Source organism: Petaurus breviceps, unplaced genomic scaffold (assembly GCF_028583685.1).
Source record: "Petaurus breviceps papuanus isolate PSGF00001 unplaced genomic scaffold, PetGlider_PUasm1.0 164, whole genome shotgun sequence".
Lineage (NCBI taxonomy): Eukaryota > Metazoa > Chordata > Mammalia > Diprotodontia > Petauridae > Petaurus > Petaurus breviceps.
This window is the reverse complement of record NW_027185735.1, coordinates 1,134,459-1,161,357: the sequence shown is the minus strand read 5'-3', so window position 1 is coordinate 1,161,357 and position 26,899 is coordinate 1,134,459. Positions and strand designations below refer to the sequence as shown.

General features: G+C 34.9%; 1 protein-coding gene across 1 annotated transcript in view; it reads right to left on the bottom strand.

The window, feature by feature from the left end:
* Positions 1–26,899, bottom strand: part of MDGA2 (MAM domain containing glycosylphosphatidylinositol anchor 2) — a 990,863-nt gene that overhangs the window by 557,012 nt on the left and 406,952 nt on the right. Inside the window, exon 6 of the mRNA XM_069082199.1 lies at positions 25,275–25,544. Within this exon, the coding sequence (XP_068938300.1) occupies positions 25,275–25,544 (270 nt within the window). The remainder of the gene's footprint in view (positions 1–25,274; positions 25,545–26,899) is intronic.

Below are 26,899 nucleotides of genomic sequence, written 5' to 3'. Positions count from 1 at the left end.
CACTGACCTGGAAAATAAATCCAAGAGCAACAATTTAATAATTTTGACTACCTGAAAACCATGACCAAAAAAAGAGCCTAGACACCATATTTCGAGAAATTTTCAAGCAAAGTTGCCCTGATATTCTAGAACCAGAGGGTCAAATAGAAATTGAAATAATTCACTGATCACCTCTTGAAAAAAATCTCAAAAAGAAAACTCCTAGGAATATTGTAGACAAATTTCAGAGTTCCCAGGTCAAGGAGAAAATATTACAAGCAGTCGGGAAGAAACAATTTGAGTATTGTGGAAACACAATCAGGATAACCAGACATAGCAGCTTCTACATTAAGGGATCAAAGGGCTTGGAATATAATATTCCAGAGGTCAGAGGAGCTAGGATTAAAACCAAGAATCACCTACCCAGAAAAACTTAGTATAATGTTTCAGGGGAAAATATGGTCACTCAATGTAACAGAGGATTTTCAAGCATTCTTGATTAATAAAGCTTAACTGAACAGAAAATCTGACTTTCAACTCTAAGAAGCAAGAGAAGGATGATGAGCTAAACAGGAAAAAAATATCATAAAGAACTTAAAGTCAAATGATTTACATCCATACATGGAAAAATGATAATTGTAACTCACAAGACTTTCTCAGTGTGAGGATAGTTGAAGGCAATTTGTATGTATGTATCTATGTATAGGAGGGTATATGTGTATATAAATATATATGTGAGTGTGGGCATATGTGTGTATATGTATACATAGACAGAGGGCACAGGATGAGTTGAACATGAAAGGTTGATGTCTAAAAAATAAAATTAAGAGGTGAGAGGAATTTATTGGGAGAAAGAGGAAGGGAGATATAGATCAAAATAAATTATCGCATATAAAAGAAGCAAGAGAAAACTGTTACAATGGAGGGGAAGAGTAGGTAGGTGAAAGGGAATGGGACAACCTTACTCTCATTGAATTTGGATTAAGGAGGGAATAACATACACACTTAATGGGGTATCTTACCCTACAGGAATGTAGGGGGAAGGGCATAATAGGGGGGATGATAGAAGGGAGGGAAGATTGGGGGAAAGGGCAGTTAGAAATAAACACTTTTGAAAAGGTAAAGGGTCAAAGGAGGAAATAGAATTATTGGGGCCAGCATAGGATGGAAGGAAATATAGTTAGACTTTCACAATATAACTACTATGGAAATGTTTTGTGTAAGTACTCATGTACAACCTATATTGAATTGCTTATCTTCCCAGTGGTGGAGGGTTAGGAGGGAAGAAGGGAAAAAATCTGGAACTCAAGTTTAAAAAGAAATGTTAAAAAAAATTGTTTTTTACAGGAAACTGGGAAATAAGATATACAGGCACTGGGGTATAGAAATCCATCTTGCCCTACTAGAAAGTTGGGGGGGGGGGAGGAGGATATAAGAGAGAATAGATTAGGGAAGGGGTATTCAGTATGTTTGCTATTTTGGGGTGGGAGTAGGGGAAAGATAGGGAGAAAAATTTGTACCTCAAAATCTGGTGGAGGTGAATGTTGAAAACTAAAAATAAATAAACAAATGGGAACAAATATCTTTAATTTTCAACAATCACTTCCATAAGTTTTAAATTTTCTTCCCTGCCCCAAGATGGTGGGCCATCTAATATGGGTTCTACACATACATTCCTATTAAACACATTTTCATATCAGTCATGTTGCATGGAAGAATCATAACAAATGGGAAAGACTGTGTGAAAAGAAAAGAAAAACAAAAGAGAAAAAAAGAAATAAAGAACAATAAAAGTAGTTAAAGGATTATTCAAATCTCATGGCTAGGTCATGCCAAAATAATAAAAATGACAATACTATCAAAATTAGCTGATGCTTTTGAAACTATGCCAGTCAAATAACTAAACAGATACTTTAGAGAACTTGATAAAATAATACAAAAATTCTTTTGAAAAAAATATCTAAAATATCAAAGGAAATATTGAAAAGATCGATGAAGGAGGAATAGCACTTCCAGATCTCACACTTTATCATAAAGCAGCAGTAATGAAAACCATCTGGTATGGTTAATGAATAAAGCAATAGATCAGTGGACAGAGTAGATGAGGGAAATTCTGAAACAATAGGACTCAACAAGCTGCCATTTCATAAAGTAGAAAACATAAATTACTCTATTTAATAAAAAGCTGATAGAAAATCTAAAAGCTGTCTGGGAGAAATTAGAGTTAAACAAACATCTTACACAACACATGACATTACATTCTAAATGGCTATGTGAACTTAATATTAAAGATCACACTATATTAAAAAATTAAAAAAGAAAGAAATCACTTACATATTACTGAAAGCAAAAGGCATAGCCTTACAATGAATAATAAAAATATAATCAACAAAACAATATAATCTTGCAAGGAGAAAAAATGAACTCAGTGAAATAGAGAAGTTCCAAGCTTTCCTTTTTTTTCTCCCAGTGTTTTTAAAATTAATCTGTCCCTCCCACTATCTCACTCCTCCATTGAGCAAAACTAAACAAATAAATAAACAAAAACCAGAATTCCTCAATATATGTCTACAAGAGCAAAGCAAGGAAAAAGAAAACAGAAGAAAATTACCTGAGGCAGATTCAAAATGAATAATCATAACTAAAACTCACCAATAAAAGAGAAGAAAATAACGCATTAGAAAGATTATAAAATATTCAGTTTATAAGCTATACACTGAAAACATGAGAAATATCTAAGTGGCATAATAGATAGAATTCTGGTCTTTAAGATGAGAAGACTTAAGTTCAAATGTGGTCACAAAAACCTACTACCTGTGTGATCTATGGCAAGTCATTAAACCACTGCCTGTTTTACTTTCTTCATCTATTAAAGTAGGGGCAATAGCAGACCATTTCTCCCAGTATTGTTGTAAGGATAAAATGAGATGGTAGTTATAGATTGTTTTGCAAATATTTGTCATCATCATTATCATTGTTATGAATTCTTCACTCTCACTGACCCCTCATACTCATATCTGAACTACAGTCAAGTCCTGATATTTCTACTTTGTAACATAGTGCAGGCCCTTATCACCTTAATGCCTGGGCTATGGCAATGCATTGCTAATTTATCTCTCGGCCCCAAATCTCTTGAGTCCGATTTCCTAAGTTTCTTTAACATAAACGTCTGCATGTCGTCTCCACGCTTTAGATTATGAGCCCGTGAGAGCAGGTACCATTTCTGCTTTTCTTTGCATCCTCAGATTTTAACACAGAAACTAGCACATAGTAGCTGCAAGAGACATTCTTTATCAATACTTACATAGAAAACAAAGTGAATTATAGAAATAGACAACAAAATTTTCATACTCGGAGACCTTAATTTAACCTTTTCAGACTTGGACAGATATAAAAAATAAACAAGAAAAAATTAAGGACCAAAACAGAATTTTAGTGATGTATGTCTTATGATTATTAGACAGAAATAAAATAGTAGGCAGAAATAAAATGAAGCATATTTTGAAATTTGTTGAATATTTTTCAGATATTCATGGAACATTTACAAAGATTGACCATGCATTAAGGTGTGATTATATCCCAAATAAATGTAGAAAACATAAATATTGTGTATATACACATATATCTCCTTTACTAAGTACAATGAAATAAAAATTATACTCTACAGAGAGTTCATCATAAGAACTCACATCTTAGACTAGAGAAAAGTTCAAGGATTTGCAGAAAAATTTTATTTAGAAAGCCAATATATGTACTTACCCTGAGGCCAACCACATGAGGGAAAATTCCCCCCGAACATTTAAATACAGACTACTTTGCAAAGTAAACCAAGATTCATATACAAAGAGGCACAGGGTCACTAACATGTCAGGGGAGACATTGTATATGATGGCAAAGATGTATGTGGAAATAAAAAGTCAATTGGGGTCTGGACAGGGGAGTTTTCTACTTTATAAATGATCTTGATAAAGAAATTGATGCCAGATATAGGAGGGGGCATTCCTAATAAGACATAGAAGGAGTTGAAAAATTCTCTGGGTCATTTATCAGTAACAGACTCAGATGCAAAATTTCCTAATTGGGAACAGCAAATGAACAACAGCTTAAGTTGATTATTGGGGACGTCAGAAGTGGATATTGACATACATCCACTACAGTCACCTGGTAACCTTGTCTAATCAGGGATCTCAATTATTTACTTTTGGCAAAGGATCAGAATGAGTCAGAACAGTAGAGAAGTAGAGGCCATTTGTCATTACTTATATATTTATGCTCATTAAGTCCACTTAGCGTAAATGATTTCATATTGGAGTCTCAATTTATTATAACTACAACATGAAATAATGTATTTCAAAAATTTCAGCTATGACACTCAAGAAATGACTAAATTGTCAGGAAACTAAATAACTCAATCACAAAAAAGAATTGGTAAAAGAATCATAGAAATGATACTTTCATTAGATATAATGGTAGCAATGAGATATTATACTAATTTTTTGATTCAGTCAAAGCAGGGAGAAGTTATATTTTTAAACACTTTCATCACAAGTGAAAAAAATAGCAATGGATTGAGCACAAAAGTAAAAAAATCTAGGAAACCAGCACATTAAAAGGTCCCAATTAAATAGAAATTCTGGCAATTATGTAAGAAATTAGTGAAATTAAAAGCAAAAATTGAAATAACAAATGAGCTAATAAAATTGAGAGAAATAAAACATTAAGAAATTTTACTAAAATAATGAAAAAAATTAATATTAAAATGAAGTTGATATATTCAAATATGCATGTATTTAGATGAATATATTTCATTTATAGACATATATATGTATGTATGTATGTATAATGACCAATTTAACAGAACTCTCAATAGAGAACTCAGAACTTAATCAAATCTTAGGGGAAAGAATAACCTCCCAGAGAGGGAAAAACACTACAAGACCCCATGGATTTACAAATAAGTTTATCAAACATATTTTCCTTTCCCTCTTTCCACATTGGGTATCATACCTGAATTTTTTTTCTCTCCTTTTCTCTTAAAGACAAAACTTAACCTCCACCATTCTAGCTCTCATTAGTTGGCTAATCTCAGGCCAAGCCCTATTTGGTCTTTCTTTGGGTACTGATTGGCTCAGAATGAGTGTAAATAATAATTGTTTCTGTTTGTAGCCATAAAGCCAGAAGGTCTTCCCCTCCCAGGTTAAACTTTTTTGAAGAGGCTATTCTTTGCTTCATTTCTTATTAAGCCTTGTCTCTTTCTCTTTTTTGTTCTTTTTTTTCCTCTCTCTTTCTTATCTTTCTTCCTTCTTTTTCTTCCCTCTCCACATAGGATATCATGTGCTTACCTGCCAGTGCTCTGCCCAAAGGGAATATAAACTTTAGCCTCTGAAATTTTTTTGTTGTATTTTTTTTCTCTTAAGGACAAGCCTTAAACCCAAATCACTTTGGTACTAGATCAAGCCCTACTTGGTCACTATTTGAGCACTGATTGTTTCAGAATGAATGTAAATAATAATTGTTTCAGTTTTGGCCAGAAATCCTGAGGGTCTTCCCCTCCCAGATCTATTTTTTTAAAGAGGCCATTCTTTACTTCATTTTTATTAAGCCTTAATGGGCACTGCCTCAGTCAAATTGAGACATGTTAAAGACAGTCTGCTCATATTGTTAGAGGTGATATTAAGGTATGTTCTTTTGCTCTCACAAAAGTTATTGGAAGATAAATCGGTAGCTGTGGGGAAGCTCACTTATTTTAGTAAGACCATGGCCTTCCTGGAACTATGACATTGACCAGCGGAAATTAGAAAGGTGGCGGTGTGGCAAACAGTTATGAGCTTAGAGGGCATGACTGGTGATAAGTATCCTCATCCTCACTACCACCTCTATGTAATCTGCATATAAAGAGGGGATATAGGGAAATAACATCAGGAATTTGACTAACCCTAAGTCTACTAAGAAGGGCAGAACTGTGTAACCTCATTACTGCTTCTGTTTAAAAAAAGTTCTTTGTGTAGTGTGGATATGAAACCTGTATCTGAAAAAAACATTCCCTCCTTTTTCTGTTTTCCTTCTGATCTTGGCTATATTAGTTTTATTCATACAAAACATTTTTTTTATTTTAATGCAATTAAAACTATCCATTTTACATCTCAACATGGTTTCTATGTGTTGTTTATTTAAAAATTATTCACCTATACAAAAATATGATAAGTAGTAAGTTCTATATTCTTCAATTTTCCTACTTTATACCTAGGTCTTGTATCCATTTTGACCTTATCTTGGTAAAAGGCATATGATATAACTCAAGATCTTGTACAATGCCATCCCAATTAAATTACTAAAAAATTACTGTTGGGAAAAAAACAAAATAATTTGAAGTAACATAGAGTCAACAATATCAAAGGTATTAATGTAAAAATATAAAGTAAAAATATTTACTAGATTTTAAATTATAAGACACTAATTATCAAAACTATCTGGGACTAAGAAATAGAAAGGAACAGAGTAGACATACAATTTACAGAGGCAAACACCTATAATAATCTTGTGTTTGACAAGTGTAAAGACAAGTTTTGATGGAACGAAATCACTATTTGGTAAAAAAAAAAAATAGTTGTGAAAGCTGGAAAGCAGTCTGGCAGAAACAGGGCATAGAACAATACATTGTGCTTACCTTTTTTTAAAAAATTTAACTTTATGTTTATTTTTATTTTACATCATTCATTTCCACAAGACTTTGAGTTAGAAATTTACTGTCTTTCTCCTAGCCACCACCCCAAAACAGCAATCCCACTGTATACCACCTCCCCCAATCTGCTCTCTCCTATATCCTCCCCCATCCCTCCTACAACTTCCAGTAGGGCAAAATGGATCTCTATGCCCCATTGCCTATATATCTTATTTCCCAGGTGCATGAAAAAATTATATATAAAATTTTCATTTTAAAACTTTGAATTCTAGATTCTTGCCCTTGCTCCCTCTTCACCTACCCATACTGGGAAGATAGGCAATTCAATATAGGTTGTACATGTGTAGCTATGCAAAACACTTCCATAGTGTATATATTGTGAAAAACTGACTCTATTTCCCTCCATCCTATCCTGCTCCCCACTTGTTCTATCCTCTACTTTGACACTGTCCCTTTTCAAAACTATGTGCTTCTAGCTTCCCTTCTCCACAACCTCCCCTCCCCTCCATCATCCCCCTTCTCATCCCCTCCCCCTACTCTCCTGTAGGGTAAGATACCCTATTTAGTGTGTATGTGTAATAGTAATGGCATTTAAAGATTCCCCTGTATTGGCTTGGTGTTTGGTTTGATTGTGTTAAAACCCAGAGCTTGTTAATACCACTTGTGGGATGGACTTGTTGACATGAAAAGAGAGTGCTGGACTGGGAGGAGCTGGTGATGTAGATTTGGAGAGACACAGGAGAGAGGCAGAAGAACTTTATGGAAGCAGCATCCTCGTGGAGGCAGAGAGAGACTGAGAGAATTGCTGAGGGCCACTTTGAATTGCCCTGGACTTTTGAGACCTGCCCCCAGAGCTGCCAAGGACTGAGGAGACATGGCTGTTTTGCTGGTACTTTGTCTGTCTGTTTTGATGTTGTTTTGCCAGACTTGTCCACTGGTGAAGGACAGTGCTGTTGTTGCAGGGGTCTGGGAACCTTTCTGTTGGTTCAGAGCTACTGAGACTGTCCTGCAGACAGAGAGTGAATACTGTCCACTGGTGAAGGACAGTGCTGTTGTTGCAGGAGTCTGGAAACCTTTCTGTTGGTTCAGAAGCCCTGAAGAAGGATTTTCTTGTATCTTTACAGAAATCCTGGGAGAGGATTTTGCTAATGTTTTCAGGGGTCCTGGGACTGTTCTGCACACAGAGGATGAATTAATGAAGAGACTGGCAATGTATCTTGTGGCCTTGCTAAGCTTTGTCTCCCCAGGAACAAAGATTGCTGAGAACTTTCCTTGTGTCAAGATGAAGAAAAGATCTCCATTTGGGTATTAAGTGCTGTGCTTAAACTTGTTGTAACTCTGGGGTAGATTCAATTGTGAACCAGGGGTGGGGAACTTTTGACCTTTTGTGTTCTATGATTGAACAAATGAAATGTACTTTACTTATGATTGGAAACTAATCTCCATTTGAGAAGAGGGGCTTTGTGATGGACTAAATGAAGGTACAGCCTAGGGGTGGAGTAGTATTTAGAACAGGGACTTTGTAATTGATTGAATGAATGTAAGGTCTTGGGGTGGGGTAGTACTTGGAGATTATTTCATCACACTTAGTAAATGCTGCATTTTGAATGATGTCATATTTTGACCTTCTCTGTTCTTAATTTGTCACTAAAAAAAACGGAGAGCACCTATCCTGGTAATTTGAACCTTGGGAAGTTGCCTTTGCTTGGCATTACATTACAGTATGTCATTTCCTCCCTAAGCCAAATTTAATGAGCATAAGGTTGACCCATTTCCTTTTGCCTTTCTGTTCTTGCCCTCCATTTTAACAGTTTCCCTTACCTCTTCTACATGGAATAGTTTACCCCATTCTTTCTCTCCCTATCTCCTCTCATTATATTCCTATCTCACCTCTCAATTTTAACTTTTAAGTATCATCCCTTCCTATTCAATTGGTCCTGTGCTCTCTGTCTATGTATATCTGTACACATATATAAACAAACTCATATATTTATTCATATGACCATATACCCTTCTATAGACATATATATGTATATATAAATATATATACATATATATGTACATATATATACACACATTTATGTTTCCTTCAACTATTCTCATTCTGAGAAATGTTTCATGAGTTACAATTATCCTTTTTCCATGTAGGAATGTAAATAGTTCAACTTTGATAAGTTCCTTATGATTTTTTTTCCCTGTTTACCTTCTCATGCTTCTCTTGCATATGAATGTAAAATTTTCTATTCAACTCTGGTTTTTTCATCACGAAGGCTTGAAAGTCCTCTATTTCATTGAATGACAATATTTTCCCCAAAAACATGATACTCATTTCTGCTGGGTAGGTGATTCTTGGTTTTAATCCCAGTTCCTTTGACCTCCAGAATATCATGTTCCAAGCCCTTTGATCCCTCAGCATAGAAGCTGCCAGATCCTGTATTATCCTGATTATGTTTCCAAGATATTCAAATTGTTTCTTCTTGGCTGCTTGTAATATTTTATCATTAATCTGGGAACTCCAGAAATTGGATATAATATTCCAAGAGTTTTCTTTTTGGGATCCTTTTCAAAAGGTGATTGATGGATTCTTTCAACTTCTATTTTGCATTCTGGTTCTAAAATATCAGGGCAATTTTCCTTGAGAATTTCTTGAAGGATGATTTCTAGGTTCTTTTTTTACCATCGTTTTCAGGTAGTCCAATAATTTTTAAATTATCTCTCCTGGATCTATTTTCCATGTCAGTGGTTTTTCCAATGAGATATTTCACATTGCCTTCTCTTTTTTCACTTGTTTGGATCGGTTTGATAGTATCTTAATTTCTCAAAAAGATTTCATTTGCTCCAATCTAATTTTGAAGGAATTACTCTCTTTAGTGAATTTTTGAAATTCTCTTTCCATCTGGCCAATTTGACTTTTTAAGGCATTATTCACCCCATTGATTTTTGTGGCTCTTTTGCCATTTGAGTTAGTCTATATTTTAAGATTTATTTTCTTCAGTATTTTTGGGTCTCCTTTAACAAGCCATTGACTCTCTTTTCATGATTTTCTTGCATCATTCTAATTTCTCTTCCTGATTTTACCTCCACTTCTCTTACTTGAGTTTCAAAATGTTCTTGAGCTCCTCCATGGCCTGTAACCAATTCATATTTTTCTTGGAAGCTTTTAATGCAGGAGTCTTGACTTTTTTTGTTTCCATGTTTTGAACCTTTTTGTCCCCAAAAAAGGATTCTTAGGTGTGATTGCACTTCCTCTGCTTGCTCATCTTGCTGGCCAATTACTTGACTTTTGAGCTCTTTGCCACAGTAGAACTCTGCTTCCAGAGTGGAGAGAGCTGTGTCCCAAATCACTGGATTTTTTGCAGTTGTCAGAATTCTGAGGAGGGAGTCCTCTCTATAGCCACCACAAGCTCTGGCACACTGGCCGTACACCCCAGGAACACCACCCAAGACCATGACCCAGATTCAAGGAGGTCAAAGCAAAAGCAATTACCCTATGAATGGTTGCTTGGTCCCCCTACATTCTTCAGGCCAAGAGCTCCAGAGGCAGCCACACAACAGCAGCTGCAGCTGCCACTGCCTCCACCTATCACCCTGGGGGCAGGGGCCAGACTGCTCTCTTCTGCACCCTGTTCCAACAGAGTTCCCTACTGACCTTTCACTTTCTCTTTGGTGTATATGGGTTGAGAAATCTGGAAATGTTCACAGTTGTTGGTGATTCACTCCCTTGAAATCTGCTCTGGCTGGTCCAGATAGCTCATGTGGGACTGTGCTTGGCTCCCAGCTTGGTGTGATAGACCCTTCCTATCAGTCTGCCAGGTTGTTTTAAAGGAGAAGATTTGTTTTTCTCTGTTGCTTTTTGAGTTTTGTAGTTCTGAAATTTCTTTGGAGTCTTATTTTATATGTACTGGAGGTGGTTGGAGTGGGAGCTCAGCCAAGTTCCTGCTTTTACTCTGCCATCTTGGCTCTGCCCCCTCATTCTTTCTTATAGCACTATAGTGTTCCTTCACAACTGTAAACCCCAACTTGTTCAGTTATTCTCTAATTAATGGGAATCTACTCACTATCCAAATCTTTGCAAGGCCCCCAGAAAACTGTTATAAGTATTTTTTGTACTCAAAATTCCTTTTCCTTTGATCTCTTTGGTATGCAGATCTAGCAGTTGTATTGCTAGATCAGTTTTATATGCCATCAAGCATAGTTTCAAATTGTTCTTCAGAATGACTATATCAGTTCACAACTCTACCAACAAGTACATTAGTATGTCTTTTTTTCCCACAGCCCCTCCAGAATTTAACATTTTCCTTTTCTGTCAGATTAAGCAATCACATAGGCATTATATAGTATCTCAGAATTGTTTTAATTAGAATTTCTCTAATCATTAGTGATTTAGAACATTTTTTTCACACATCTTCAAATAACTTTGATTTCTTCTGAAAACTATTTGTTCATTTCCTTTGACCTTCTATCAATTTGGGAATCATTCTTATTTTTTTTTATATATAAATTTGTCATTTGAGAAGTGAGGCCATTATCATACACTATTTCTGTAAATTTTCACCATTTCCTCTTTTTCTTTTAATTTTGCCTGAGTTCATTTTGTTTATGGAGAACTTTTTTAATTCCATGTAATCAAAATTATTCACTTCACTTCTTTATCTCTTAATTAGTCCTAAACTCTTCCCTTATTCAAAGATCTGACAGGTAAAATTTTTCTATGTACTCCTAAGTTGTTTATGATATCAACTTTTATGTCTAAATCATGTACCTGTTTTGACCTTATCTTGGTATACTGTGTGACACATTTCACCTTCCAGATAGACAAATGGAACAATATTAACACATTAAAGGTATGATGAGTTTTCATTCATTTTGTTTTTAGTATTTACCATATACTAATTTTTGTACAAACTGTTTATTGATTTCTTTGGTTTTGAAATTTGTGTCCTTTATAGATTTATCTGACCCAAATAAAATGTTCTACTTGTACCAAACATCAAAATAAGTTAAAAAAAAATTCAAGCAACTAAAAATATGAAAACTTAAGTGGCCACAAGGTAGAAATGGAATTTTCTTTTCTGTATTAGAAAGAAGCTGGCCTAATTAGGCAGTCATACCTTGGGTACTGCAGCTATTATTGCTTTCTTTAAGTAGAAAATTCTTGGAAAACAAGTACTACTATGATTTTCAAGTGATTATACCACTTATCTCCCTGGAGTAATTTAGCAGTAATTTATCTGCTGCTGATCAGGCCTTGCCTTCCAAAAACATCCAATATTCTCTTTGAAAACAAACAAAAGCAAAATGGCATAAATATATAAGTTCATGCCATTTGTTTTTTTTTTAAAGCAATTGGGGTGAAGTAACTTACTCAAGGTTACACGGCTAGTTATTATTTCTGGGTGTGGTGCTGAGTATCTGAGCCCGGATTTGATCCAGGTCATCCCAACACTGGAGCCGGTGCTCTTACTCGATGAGCTACCTGGCTGCCCCTAAGCAATTGGGGTTAAGTAACTTGCTCAAGGTTACACGGCCAGGTGTTTCTGGGTGGGTGCTAAGTGTCTGAGCCTGGGATTCAATCTCCAGGTCTTCTCAAGGTCTTCTCAACACTGGGGCCGGTGCTCTTACTCGCTGTGCTACCTGGCCGCCCCTTTGCCATTTGTTCTTGAAAGTGTTTTGAGATATAAATTTCTGCTCGGGACTATCTTTGCTGCATCTCAAATTTTCTGGTAAATTTTCCCATTTCTGTCATTTTCTTTGATAATTCAAAACTAACAAGTTAGAAGAAGTAGAGGTCATGGTGAGGATTAAGAATGCAGTTTGGAACTTCAAGGCAGATAATCAGTGGAATGACAACAGATTATGATTAGATAAAGGAATTTCATAGTTCATGAACATGAAAGTAGAATCTTTGTACATTGTGGCAAGATCAAAGGCATGTGTATCTCTGTATATGGATGAAAAAATTGAGAAATTTGGTCGTTTAGAGTTTTTGCTGGGAAATTTATACCTCTTTTCCTGTATCCTCTCCAATATTTGTAATTTTTCTTTCTGATCAACTAACCATTCTTATAGTGTGAAATGGAACATCAGAATTCTTTTAATTGAATTTCTCTTATTATACATTATTTGGAATTTTTCTTGTAGCAGTTCATAGCTTGGATTTTGTACTTTGAAGGCAGGTTGCTTACTTTCTTTGCTAGCTCCCCTGCTAGCACTGTTCATGTCTTTCTGGGCTTCAAAATAATTTCTCTATTGCTTTTTCATTCTGAATCTTCTCTTAGCACACTGGAAGCTCCTTGAGTGGAACATCTTATCATCTCTGCTACCCAAAGACCTAAATATTTTCAAGGTTTTTACCACTGGCAAATATCTCCTTTATTTTTAAAGAGGTTTAGGACACCCTGTCTCCACTACACTTCTCCTGGACAATTTCCTTATATTCTGGATTTCAAAATCATGCTCTTTTGTTGTGTTTTCTTCTATATAAGAATGAAGGTTCCTTAAAGGCATATATTTTTTCTGTGCTTTTGTGTGTACCCCAACACTTAGCATAATGCTTAGAGTAGTGTGAGCACTTAATAAATGCTTTTTCCTCTTGATTCCTCCCTTATTTTGATAATTTAATAATTGGGAAATCATTCATAAAGTTATAAACTTGAATACAGGCATATAATCATGGGAATGGTGGACTTATCTGCAAAACTTGCAACAATATCTTCCCAAGTTATTTGTTTTCCTTCTAATTTTACCTGAATTTATTTCATTTGTGCAAAAAGATATAGTCAAAATTGTTCATTTTATTCCATAATCGATTTCCCTTGTTTGATATGGACTCTTTTCCACAGATATGAAAGATAATTTATTGCTTTGTCCTCTGATTTTTTTATCTAGGTCACATATTCATTTGGAGTTTGTCTTCTGTAATGGTAATGGAATTTTGAATTTGTAGATCCCTTTGTGTTGGCAAAAGTAGCAGGTACTTAGCACTTATTAACTGATTAAGCCTCTGATTGGGAAAACATAAGGTATGAACTCCTGTCTCCTGTTAACTGAGTAACAGGAAGGGATTGACTAAAGGAAGTGAAAAGCCCCAGATAAGAAAAGCCCCAGAGAGGCACAGTCAGAATTTCCTTGAGACCGAGATCTGGTGGCAGAACAGCTACAGAAGAATGAAGAACTGAGTCCTAAAAACTTGTGGTGGTGGAGCTTCTGAACAGGATCCCAGGAGCCCAGGTGACTGAAGCATGACTGGGATGCTGAGACTTGGTTTGTGGCTTGGTTGAGCCTTGAATTCCTGGGAGCAGAAATAGTGAAGGAGCCGACATGGACCAAACCCTGTGAATGCCAGTGTGGAGCAGGACTTCCCCCAGAAAGCTGGTCAAGGAACTGGGAGCTGTCTGACATTGAATCCAGGTAGAATCTGGGGCCATGGAAGGGGATCCAGGGAATCTGAGAATAGGCCCCAAGTCAAGATGAAGAAAAGACCTCTCCTTGGGTACTGAGTAATTATGGAATTATAGTTTACTAGTGACCTAAGGGGTGGAGGGTTTTGTGTATGATACTTAGTAAGACTTTACTGAATAAGTGACTGATTGTACATTGAGTACTTTGACTATTATTACTGATAAGTGACTGATTGAGTTAATCAAGACTTTGCCCCAAGAGTGGAAGACTTTGATTGTGTACTGTGATACTACTGATAAGTGACTGATTGAATTAACTTAAGAGTGACTATTTTGCTTTGAGACTATGTTGTGAATATTACATTGTGATTTTCTATGATAAGTTGTAATATGGTGAATGCCGTATTTGGAATTATGCTGTATCTTGATTTTCCACTGATGTTTTGCTTTTGTTATGGAATAGAGTGATCACTATACTGAGTAATCAGAACCTTAAAAAAGCTGTTCACAGGGGTGGCTAGGTGGCGCAGTGAATGAGTGCTGGCCTGAAGTCAGGAGAACCTAGGATGGGTTCTGGACTCAGATACTTAACACACACACACACACACACACACACACACAACTGTCTGTGTAATGTTGAGCAAGTTACTTAACCATAATTGCTTTTTAAAAAAAAAAAGCTGTTCACATTAGCAGTTCTTCTGGAAAGCTTCTGTGCATGGCATTACATCTTGGTATATGGACTGAGCTTTAACTTGATTTCTAGCTTTTACCAAACTGTTTTTCAGTTTACCCAGCAGTTTTTGTCAAATAATGAAAATTTTTGTCCCATTGGCTTTGGTTTTTGGGTTTATCAAAAACTAAGCTACAAATTTTGTTTGCCTCTGCATATTGTATATCTAATCTGTTCCATTAATTGACTTCCAAACAGTTACAAATCACTTCATTGGCTACTGACGTGTGTTATATCTTGAGATCTTTCTTCATTCTTCCTTCTAATTTTTTCATTATTTCCCTTAAGATTCTTGGACTTTTCCCCAATTGACAATGGTCAAGGGATATGAACAGGAAATTTTCAAAGGAAGAAATTAAAGCTATTTACAGTCATATGGAAAAATCCTCTAAATCACTATTGAATAGAGAGACCCAAATATGAACAACTACAAGGTACCACACTACATCTTTCAGATTGGCTAGCATGGCAAAAGAGGAAAATGATAAATGATAGAAAAGATCCAGGAAAGTTGGCACATTAATTCATTGTGGGTGTAGCTGTGAATTTATCCAACCATTCTGGAGAGCAATTTGGAACTATGCCCAAAGGGCTATAAATATGTGCATACCCTTTGAACAAGCAATACTGCATCTAGGGCTGTATCTCAAAGAAATCATACAAATAGGAAAAGGACCCACATGTACAAAAATATTTATAGAAGCTCTTTCTGTGGTGGCCAAGAATTAGAAATTGAGGGGATGCCCATCAATTGTGGAATGGTTAAACAAGTTGTGGTGTCTGAATGTAATGGAATACTATTGTGCTATAAGAAATGATAAACAGGCAGACTTCAGAGAAAACCGAAGACATATATGAACTGATATTGAGAGAGAGGAGCAGAACCAGAAGAACATTGTACACAGTAACAGTCAAGGGGTGAGACACCTGATTTTGGTAGACTTAACTCTTCTCAGCAATGCAAAGACCTAAAACAATTCCAAAGGATACATGAATTAATTTTAATTTTAGTCGGGGTGGCCAGGTAGCACAGCGAGTAAGAGCACTGGCTCCAGTGTTGAGAAGACCTGGAGATCGAATCCTGGGCTCAGACACTTAGCACCCACCCAGAAACACCTGGCCGTGTAACCTTGAGCAGGTTACTTAACCCCAATTGCTTAAGGGCGGCCAGGTGGCTCAGCAAGTAAGAGCTTCGGCTCCAGTGTCAGGATGACCTGGATCAAATCCGGGCTCAGATACTCAGTACCACACCCAGAAATAACTGGCTGTGTAACCTTGAGCAAGTTACTTAACCCCGATTGCTTATAAAAAATAAATAAATAAATAAATTTAGGGGAAAAAAAACATTTTCTTTTGCTGAAATCCATCACCAGCTTCTTTTCTTCTTCTTTCTCTCTCTTCTTTTCTTTTTATCACTCTTATATCTAATATATACTGCCTAATTATTCCTGTGTCTGTGTTGACTTTTCCACTAGACTACAAATTTCTTAAAGGCATTATATCTTCTATACTTTTTATCACTCATAGGACTGATCAGTGTAATGTACTCACACCCTAATACTTCACTAGGACTAATTTCACAGCTATGAGTCCATTATTGATATAGATTAAAGGTCAAACTGTAAACCTTTTGCCATGTTTACTCATGCCTTCTCAAGGGGTGGGCAAAATAAGCAGATATTATATATCTCTTTCCTCTAGGTATTCCCTTGTATTTCTTGACATTGTAGGCAAACCAATGGTAACTTTAAAAAATGATGTTTCTGAATGAACATAGAATGGATAATATATTGAACTACATGATAATCACACATCCTATGTTAAGTGCTCTGGATTAACTTCTAAGAATAAAAGGAAATTTCAATGAGATAGGGGATAAAACTGTCACCCCTGTTATTTAATTTAGTATTAGAAATGTTAACTGTAGCAATAAGAGAAGAAAAAGAAATAGAAGGAATCACATTAATCAAAGAAGAGACTAAGCTATCACTCTTTGCAGATGATATGATGAAATGCTTAGAGAATCCTAGAGAATCAAGCAACAAATTACTTGAGATAATAAATAAATTTAGAAAAGTCGCAGGATATAAAATAAAACCACATAAATCTTAAGAATTTCTATATATTTCTAACAAAGCCCAAAATCAAGAAATAGACAGAGAAATTCCATTTAAAGTTACTGTTGATATTATGAAATATTTGGGAATCTACCTGTCAGAAGAAACCCAGGAACTATATGAAGACTATTACAAAACACTTTTCACACAAATAAAGTCAAGTCTAAATAACTGGAAAAAACATCAGTTGTTTGTCGTTATGTCAAGCTAATATTTAAAAAAATGACAATTATACCTAAATTAGTTTGACTATTTAGTGCCATGCCAATTAATCTACCAAAAATATTTTATAGAGTTAGTAAAAGTAGTAACAGAATTCACCTGAAAGAACAAAAGATTCGGAATATCAAGGGAATTAATGAAAAGAAATACTAGGGAAGGTGGCCTAGCCATACCAGATTTTAAACTGTATTAAAAAGCAGCAGTCATCAAAACTACTTGGTACTGGATGAGAAATAGCTTAGTGGATCAGAGGAATAGATTAGGTACATGAGACAGAGTAGTCAAAAACTACAGTCATTTACTGTTTGATAAACTCAAAGATTCCAGCTTCTGGTATAAGAACTCACTCTTTGAAAAAAAAATGCTTGGAAAATTGCAAAAGAGTATGGAAGAAACTGAGCATAGATCAATATATTACACAGTATACCAACACAAAGTCTAAATGGGTTCATTATCTAGATATAAAGGCTGATACTGTAAGTAATCTGGGAGAGCAATGAATAGTTTACCTGTCACATTTATGGAGAAGGAAAGAATTTACAATCAAACAAGAGAAAAATAGCATTACAAAATGTGAAATGGTTAATTTTTATTACATTAAATTGAAAAGGTTTTGCACAAACTAAGCCAATGTAACCAAGATTATGAGCAAAGCATAAAATTGGGAAATAATTTTTATAACCAGTATCTCTGATAAAGACCTCATTTCTAAAATATAAAGAGAACTGAGTCAAATATATAACAATACAAGTCATTCCCCAATTGATAAATGGTCAAAGGATATGAACAGACAGTTTTCAGAGGAAGAAATTAAAGATATGTATAAGCATATGAAAAAATATTCTAACTCACTATTAATTAGAAAAATACAAATCAAAACAACTCTAAGATTCCACATCTCTCTGGTCAGATTGGCTAAGATGACAAAACAAGAAAATGATAAAGGCTGGAAAGATTTGGGAAAAGTGGAACACTAATGCATTGTTGGTGGAGTTATGAACTGATTCAACCATTCTGGAGAACAATTTGAAACTTGCCCAAAGGGCTATAAAATATGCATACCCTGAGACCTAGCAATAACACTTCTAGGGTTATACCCCAAAGAGATCATACAAGTTGGACAAGGACCCATATGTACAAAAATATTTATAGTAGCTCTTTTAGTGGTGGCAAAGAATTGGAAACCAAGTGGATACCCATCAACTGGGGAATGGCTAAAAATGTTGTGATATATGAATGTAATGGAATACTATTGTGCTATAAGAAATGAAGAACAGATGGACTTCGTATTAACTTGAAGAGACCAATATAAACTGATCCTGAGAGAAAGGAGAAGAACCAGGAGAACTTTGTACATAATTACAGATACATTGTATCTGTGACAGTTAACTTTGAGAGACTGGGCTCTTCTCAGCAATGCAAGGTTATAAGACAATTCCAAAGGACGCTTGATGAAAAAAGCTATCCACATCCAGAGAAAGATTTATGGATTAGGGACACAGATTGAATCAAACTACTTGCTTTCTCTCTCTTTTTTATTTGTTTTGTCCCTTCTTTCTCATTCATTCCATTGGTTATAATCCTTCTTTACAACTTGATTAATGTTTAATGTGAAGGTATTTGTAGAACCTATATCAGATTGCATGCTGCCATGGGGGGAGGGGGGAGAGGGAGGGGAAGAAAAGTTGGAACTCAAAAGTTTGTGGAACTGAATGTTGTAAAGTAAAAGTAAATAAATAATTTTTTTTAAAGAATAAGAGGAATTTGAGAGGACTCTGGAAAGATGGTAAAGCAGGTCAGAAAATTACAAGCTCTCAAGATTTCCCCCACAAAAGAGTTAAAATAGCATCTTAAGGTGAACAAAGTGTGGGTGGAGATAAATAAAAACAGGGGAATAATAGGGTCCTCCTTTGACAATTTGAGAAGATCAGAATATTAATCTCAGAACAAAGTTAGGTCCCTGTGAAGAGTGAACATCAAGGTTCCAATCCCTGGTGTTAGTTGGATTGAGAGGCTGCCTTGGCAGCATCAACCAGAACTTTTACCATGGGGATAATGAGGGAAGTTGGTCATCTGAGCCCAGGAAGATCAAGAGAGCCTCTACTGACAAGAAACACCAAACCCAGTTGTGCTGCAAAGAGTGGCAGGGGCGAGAAGGAACCAACACAGGCTGCGTAAGTGCAGAAGCAGTGGGGCAGAAAGCCCCGGGCAGCAGGCACTTACAGGAGGTTGGAGGCTTGCCTTTAGTTTCAGGCTAAAGGGAAGAACTGTCTGTGGCATGAGGCACCATTTCCCATATGGCAGGGCTAGAGGGGATTACAAAAAATTAAGCTATTAACTCAAAAATTTCACAGGGAAAGGAGAAAAAATCCAATCATAGAAAACTATTATGAGAATAGAGATAACTGGTGCTCATCTTCAGAGGAGGATATTGAAGTAAAGAATCTACCACAGAGTAATGTCAAATGGTCACCTGCCCAAAAAGAATCATAGAAGATCTTTAAAAAGACTTTAAAAATGAAATGACAGAGATGGAGGAAAAACTAAAAAAGAAAATAGGAATAATCCAAGAAAAACAAGGTTATGAAAGGAAAGTCAACCAACTAGACAAGGAGATCCAGAATCTTAAGAAAGAAAATGACACCTTGAAAAATAGAATTAGGCAAAGTGAAGCCAGTGAAATTATAAGAGATCAAGAAAAGATTAAAGTAAGAATAATGAAAAAATAGAAGATAAAGGGAAAATCTTAGAAGAAGGACAACAGATTTGTAGAATAGATCAAGAAGAGAAGATATAAAAATAAACAGTAAAACTAAAAATTATACTCAAATAAAGAATCTTGATACCATAATACAAGGAACAATTAAAGGAATTTGCCCTGAAACATTAAAACAAGGGGAGTGGGGAAGTAGAAATAGAAAAAAAAATCCTTCAATTACCACTTTAAAAAGATCCTATGAGGAAAACTCCTACGAATATCATAGTCAAATTCTGAAACACCCAGCTCAAGGAAAAACTATTAAAAGCATCAAGATTAAAACAACTTAAATATGATGGTACCACAATGAAAATTACATAAGACCTAGCAGCAGAGATATTAAAGGCCTGTAGGTCTTAGAACACAACATATCAAAGGAAAAAAGAAGTGGGGCTCCAAAAATATCATACCCTGCAAAGTTAAGAATTACCCTGAAAAAATGGATTTTCGATAAACTCTCAGACTTTCAAGACTTTGTTTTAAAAATCGTCAAATGAGGGGCGGCCAGGTGGCTCAGCGAGTAAGAGCACTGGCTCCAGTGTTGGGATGATCTGGGGATCAAATCCGGGCTCCGATACTCAGCACCACACCTAGAAATAATTGGCCTTGTAACCTTGAGCAAGTTACTTAACCCCAATTGCTTTAAAAAAAATTAAAAAATAATAAAAGAAAATAAATTTAAATTTTTTAAATCGTCAAGTCAATAGAAGATTTGACATGAAAGAACCAAGAGAAATATGAAGTACATACTAACGATTGATTATAAGAAATTCATAAGTAGAGGTTCTTTAGTTTTTATACATGAAAATGTAAAATGTATGTCTAAGGTTCTTATCAATAATTGGGTGGTTCATAAGAAAGATTGGGTTAAATGTGAGTATGATATGAATTTCAAAAGTGAAACTATTTAGGAACAACTTAAAAGAGTAATTGTTTCCTACAAATGAGATGTAAGAGGAAGAACTGATAAACAGGACTTAGATGGTGGAGGAAAGCTGGTAGTTCTGGTAACCTACTTTCATAGGAAATGGATTTAAGAGGGAACAGTACATCTATATTTAGAAAAGTTAAAAAAGTCTTCAAAATTCAGAAGAAATAAAACAGTAGGGGCATAAGGAGTGGTGAGAGGACAAGGGAGATATCTTTAGAGGGGAGGGTGAGGGAATAAATAAAATAGGTGTATAGAAGGGTGTTTAGATTTATGGGAGTTGGAAGAGAGGGGAGGGATCCTTGGAGGGGGATAGGCAAGTCATAGGAGGACAAGGTAGTCAATAGAAGTAAAGAAGAGAAGGCAGGAGGGATAGAAAACAAGAGATACATACATAAAAACAAAGATCAGGAGTAGAATAGGTATGGGGAAATTTATATCAATACATATATGTATATTTATCTACGTGTATGTATATAGCTACATCTATAGAGAAACATATCTAAACTTTATTGTAGCCTTTGGGGGAGCGGTATGTATATATTTACTATATAGTAACATACGTAAACTTTACTGTGGCCTTCTGGGGGAGTGATGTTGAGGGGAGGAGACAAAAAGAAAGAAGTAAAAAAGTGCACAACAGAGAAAAGAAAATGCAAAAGGAAGCACAGAAAAGATGGAAAATTCTCAACACAAAGTATTATTTATCAATAAAGGCTTTCTTGAAATGAAAATTTACTGTTATATGCTTTGAATCCTATCATGTTCTGCTAAGCTCACGATGTGCTATTTTTCTTTCTAACTTTGTATTTATGTTCCAATATTTAAGTTTATATGTTTTTGTTTCTTTTCTCTATTTTGTATTTGTGTTTGGGCATTTGAGTCTAAAATAAAATTTTGAAGAAAATTTTTTTTTAATTTTTGCTTTTTGGAGGGCAATTGGGGTTAAGTGTCTTGCCCAAAGTCACATGGCTAGTTTGTGTGTGTGTGTGTGTGTGTGTGTGTTTGTGTTAAGTGTCTGAGGTCGGATTTGAACTCAGGTCCTCCCAATTCCAGGGCTGCTGCTCTATTCACTGTGCCACCTAGCCACCTCAAGAAAAAAAAATAATTTAAAAAATGGCATATTCACCATTGTGATAAATTACTCATATAAAGGAAGGAGAATCACAGAATTTTGAAATTGTGACCTTAGAAATTTTCTGTTCCACATCATTCATTTGTGAAATGAGGAAGCATGCATTCAGAGAAACAAGGCCTTAATCTTTTAGTGACTACCCAAGATTATACTGAAAAATAATATCAGAATTAATGATTACAAATTTAATTAAATTATAAGTCATTTTTCTACTACTCCAAATTGTATGGAAAAGAATTTTGCATTAGGATAAAGTTGTATCAAGTGAAAATTTCTGTTTTAAAATGGTAATCTTTACTTTTGAAGCTACTCCTCAAGAAAAATGCTGCCCAGATCCTATACTTGATTGCATGCCACTATGGGAAGGGGGAGGGGGAGGAAAGGAGAAGGGGAAGGACAGAAAATTTAAAACTCAAGGATTGTGGAACTGAATATTGTAAACTAAAAGAAAACAAAAAAATTAATAAAGACAAAAAAATTAAAGAATCTTGAGCCGAGTATAGTTATCCACCTTAGTACTTTAATACTGTTTTTTTAGGGACTTTGCCCTGAAAATCTTGTCTAGTCATAAAGTATGTTCATCTTGCCTTCGAGAAGAATAAAGATATGGAAACCAGAAAAAGGAAAATACTGCTCAGATATTTCAATGATATCATTATATACATCAAAGATTTTTGGGAAAAACACTAGACTGAGAGTCTAAGGCTAAATTTATTTTCACTTCCTCTACTTTTTAAGCTTTATAACAGCATGGTATATTTGTAAGAATTCTGGCTCTGGAACCAGAGGACCTAGTCTCAAATCCTGCTTTTGATGCTTATACATTTGACATCTCTGTGACTAAAATGGCTTTTGAGTTACCTGGATCTATATGACCTTGGATGAGTTTACCAATCTCAGATTACTGTCTAGGAAATGTGTATATTTACTCTTCACAAAATAAAATTGTCTACAAAATAGAGATACTTAGTATTGACAAAATAAAATTATTTTGAGTGTTAAATGAGATAATGTGTGTGAAAGACAAAATTGTAAAATGCTTAATTAACATTAATTAATTAACACAATTAGTTAAAATCCAATTAACATCCCTAATTCAGATATAAAGGCTGATACCATAAATAAATTAGTGGAGCATGGAAAATTTTACCCCTCAGATCTATGCATAGGGGAAGAGTTTATGGTCAAATAAGAGATGGAGAAGATCATGGAAAGTAAAGTGGACAATTTTGATTTCATGAATTTAAAGTTATTGCACAAACAAAAAAAATGCAATCAAAATTAGAAGGAAAGCAGAAAACTCAAGAAAAATATTATAACAAGTTTCCATGGAAAATTACTCATTTCCCAAATGTATACAGAATTGAGTAAAATTTATAAAAAAAATGAAGTTTTCAGAAGAAATCAAAATTACATGAAAAATATTCTGAATGATCTGCTACTGAATATAGAAAGGAAAATTAAAACAATTAAAACATCATACCTATCCAATTAGCTACCATGATAAAAAAAAAATGAAAATGACATGTGCTGGAGGAGATGTAGAAAAATACAGACACTAATGTTCTGTTGGTGAAGTTGTGACCTAATCCAATGATTCTAGATAACAATTTAGAACCACACCAAAAAGACTATAAAATACATACCCTTTCCCCAGCAATACTATGAAGCCTGTATCTCAGAAAGATCAAAAGAGAAAAGAAGAGGACTTATTTCTATAAAAAGTTTTATAGAAGCTCTTCTTTCCTGTGACAAATAATTGGAAATTGCGATGGTGCCCATCAATTGGGGAATGGTTGAACAAGTGATGCCATATGATCGTGATGGAATATTATAGGGTTGTAAGAAATGACAAGCAGGTTGCTTTCAGAAGAACTGGCAAGTCATATATGAACTGATGCAGAGTGAAATGAGCAGAACCAGAAGACTGTTGTACATAGTAACAGCAGTATTATAAAATGACCACCTGTGAAAGATTTAACTACTCTGTTAAAGACAATTTACTCTGATAAAGACAATCGAAGACAATTCCAAAGAACCCATGATGGAAAATAATATCAACCTCCAGAGGGAGAACTAATGAATCTGAGTAGCGATTAGAGCATGTTTCTTTCACTTTATTTACAGTTCTTGGCATTTCGTAACATGGCTCATATAGAAATATATTTTGCTTGTTTTCCATGTATAACAGACACCATATTATCTTCTCAAGGGGTTGGGAATGTGGGAAGAAGAGAGAGAATTTGTAGCTAATTTTTTAGTGAATGATAAATTTTTTATTATAATTGGCAAATATTTAATGAAATAAAATATATTTATAATTATAACCATGCATCATTTTTGGATTTGATAAAGCAGGTTCACCTTAGTGGCACTCTTAAAAATGTTTAATAATGTTTCATCTTCCTAGTAAAGTTGGGGTTTTTTTTGGGGGGGTGGTATAAATACCTGTGTTTTTTACTAAGAACATGAAAATTTGGTTAGTCTTCCTAAGGACCCTTATCTGTCATGCATATATATAGGCTAAAAAGCCAAGTATTATTTACTTTCTCAAATATTCAATTGAATCGGTGATCATATCAATATGTGACTTTCCTTTAAATCATTAAATACCTGCAGATCCTGTGTGACATTTGCTTATGTTCTTCTATAAATTCATCACGTGTTCTACCCAATATCCTGGAGGCCTTCCTTTGATATGAAAATGCCAACAGAGCACAGAGACAGTCTTTCAGTTATCCCTCACTTTTGCCATGTGACAAGTCAATCTTTTTGTTTATCCATAAAATTTTTATGACATCTTTGCTTTTCTTCCTTGTAATTCCATATTCATGATCCATTAACACTTATTCTGTGTATCTCCACTTACCTCTACGTAATACTATTTCAATTTTTTCAGAGACTACAGGGTTCCATGATTCATAGTTATAGGGAGATGTTTGTGTTCATTAAAGTTTCAAAATATCTTTACCTTCCCTTAATGATAGTCTCTTCTTTTGTGTCTGTATGGTTTTATATAGAGTCCACATGGTTATACAGGCTTCTTTTCATGTCTGCAGTCTGATACTTATGTGTCTCTTCTCTCTCAATCATCTCCCTCAGAAGGAATTCTGTGAAACTTCTGATATTCTCTCCCTTAGGAAGACCTCACATTTCTCTATCTGATGCTACCTTTCACATTACAATATTTTTTCAAATAATCTTATATAGGCACATCTATTAAATGAAAGATGTATATGTCTCATACAACTACCACCATTTATCTCTTGAAGAATTGGATTTGGGGGGAAATAAAAATTTAATTCTTTAGACAAACTTACCTCTTACTATGATGTTGGTGGATTTTTTGGCTGGGTTCCCTACATTATTGTTGGCAATGCAGCTGTAAGTACCAGCATCATCCGATGTGATGGCAGGAATGGTTAAAGTTCCTCCATTGAGTACAGTTTTTTCAGGAAGAGTCCCAATGGACCTTACCCAGGTAAGAGTAGGAGTAGGTTCACCTCCTGTTGTAACACATACTAAAGTTATGGCCTCTCCAGGATTTACAACTATAGGATCATCCACCAAGAGTTTAATTGATGGAGAAGCTGAAAAACATAAAAAATAGAACATGTACTTGGTTTTTTCTAGTAGGCTCCATACTTATAATTCATTTATTTAAGCTGTGTATTAACAATATTGTTCCCTTTTCCAAAATTTATTCTCATACAGCTTTTTTATTCAATTAAGACATAACAAGTTTAAAATCATATGTATGTATATATGTGAACTTATGTACATATCTGTTTATGTGTGTTACATTAAAGAACTACATTTTAAAAAATCAAAAAGAACTAAACATTTAATTAAATGTGATACTTAAAATTATTTCTCTCAGAACATGAAGAATAATGTTTTAAAATTTTATTTTAATTTTTACTTAAATGTTCATTTATTCTTTAGTATAAACACTAAAATATTCAAATATATCTATTGTCTCATCAATTTGGATACTCTCTTCAAAGGTGTAGCTCACAAACCATCCACTCTTGCCTATACATATCTTCTCATAAATTCACCACTAGGGTCCCCTCAGTCTGCTGTAGGAGTATTTACCTGTTTTTCTGGATCTACCACTCATAGTTACATGACCAATATATTTTTCCTATAATTTATATGCTAATAATATCTTTTATGCCTGTTTATGCCTACAGGAAGCTAGTGGCACCGTGGATAGAGGACTGGACCTCAGGTCAGGTAGACCCAAGTTCAGATCTAGCTTCTCAAACATAATAGTTGTATGACCTAAAGCAAGTCATTTAACCCCTGCTTGTGTTTTCTCAACTATAAAATGGGGATGATAACATTACTAACCTTGAAGAGTTAATATAAGGAACAAATGTTATAATATTTGTGAAATTCTTAGCATAGTACCTAGCATGTAGCTTTATAAAATGCTTATTCCCTTTCCCCATTGCTTTGCTTCTTTACATTTGGTGCATTTGTCATTAGTTATATTTTGTATGCTACATATCTAGCATACATTTCTCTACTATTCACTTTTTGACACCAAAGTTAGTATTGAAAAAAAATGTGTACTTTGACTTGCAGTTAATATACATAAAATGGAGGAACAGGCTTTTTCTTAAATCCCCAATAATCTTTTTTTAAGTGAAATTGTATGTTAGAAGTAGAGCAATGGGGGGCTGCAAGGTGGCGCAGTGAGTAAGAGTGCCGGCCCTGGACTCAGGAGGACCAAGGATTGGTTCCGGCCTCAGATACTTAAAACACACACACACACACACACACACACACACACACACACACACACAAAACTGCCCGTGTAACCTTGGGCAAGTTACTTAACCCCAATTGCTTTAAAAAAAAAAATAGAGCAATGGGAGAAGCTAGGCAATGCAGTGAATAGAGCACCAGCCCTGGAATCAGGAGAAACTGAGGTCAA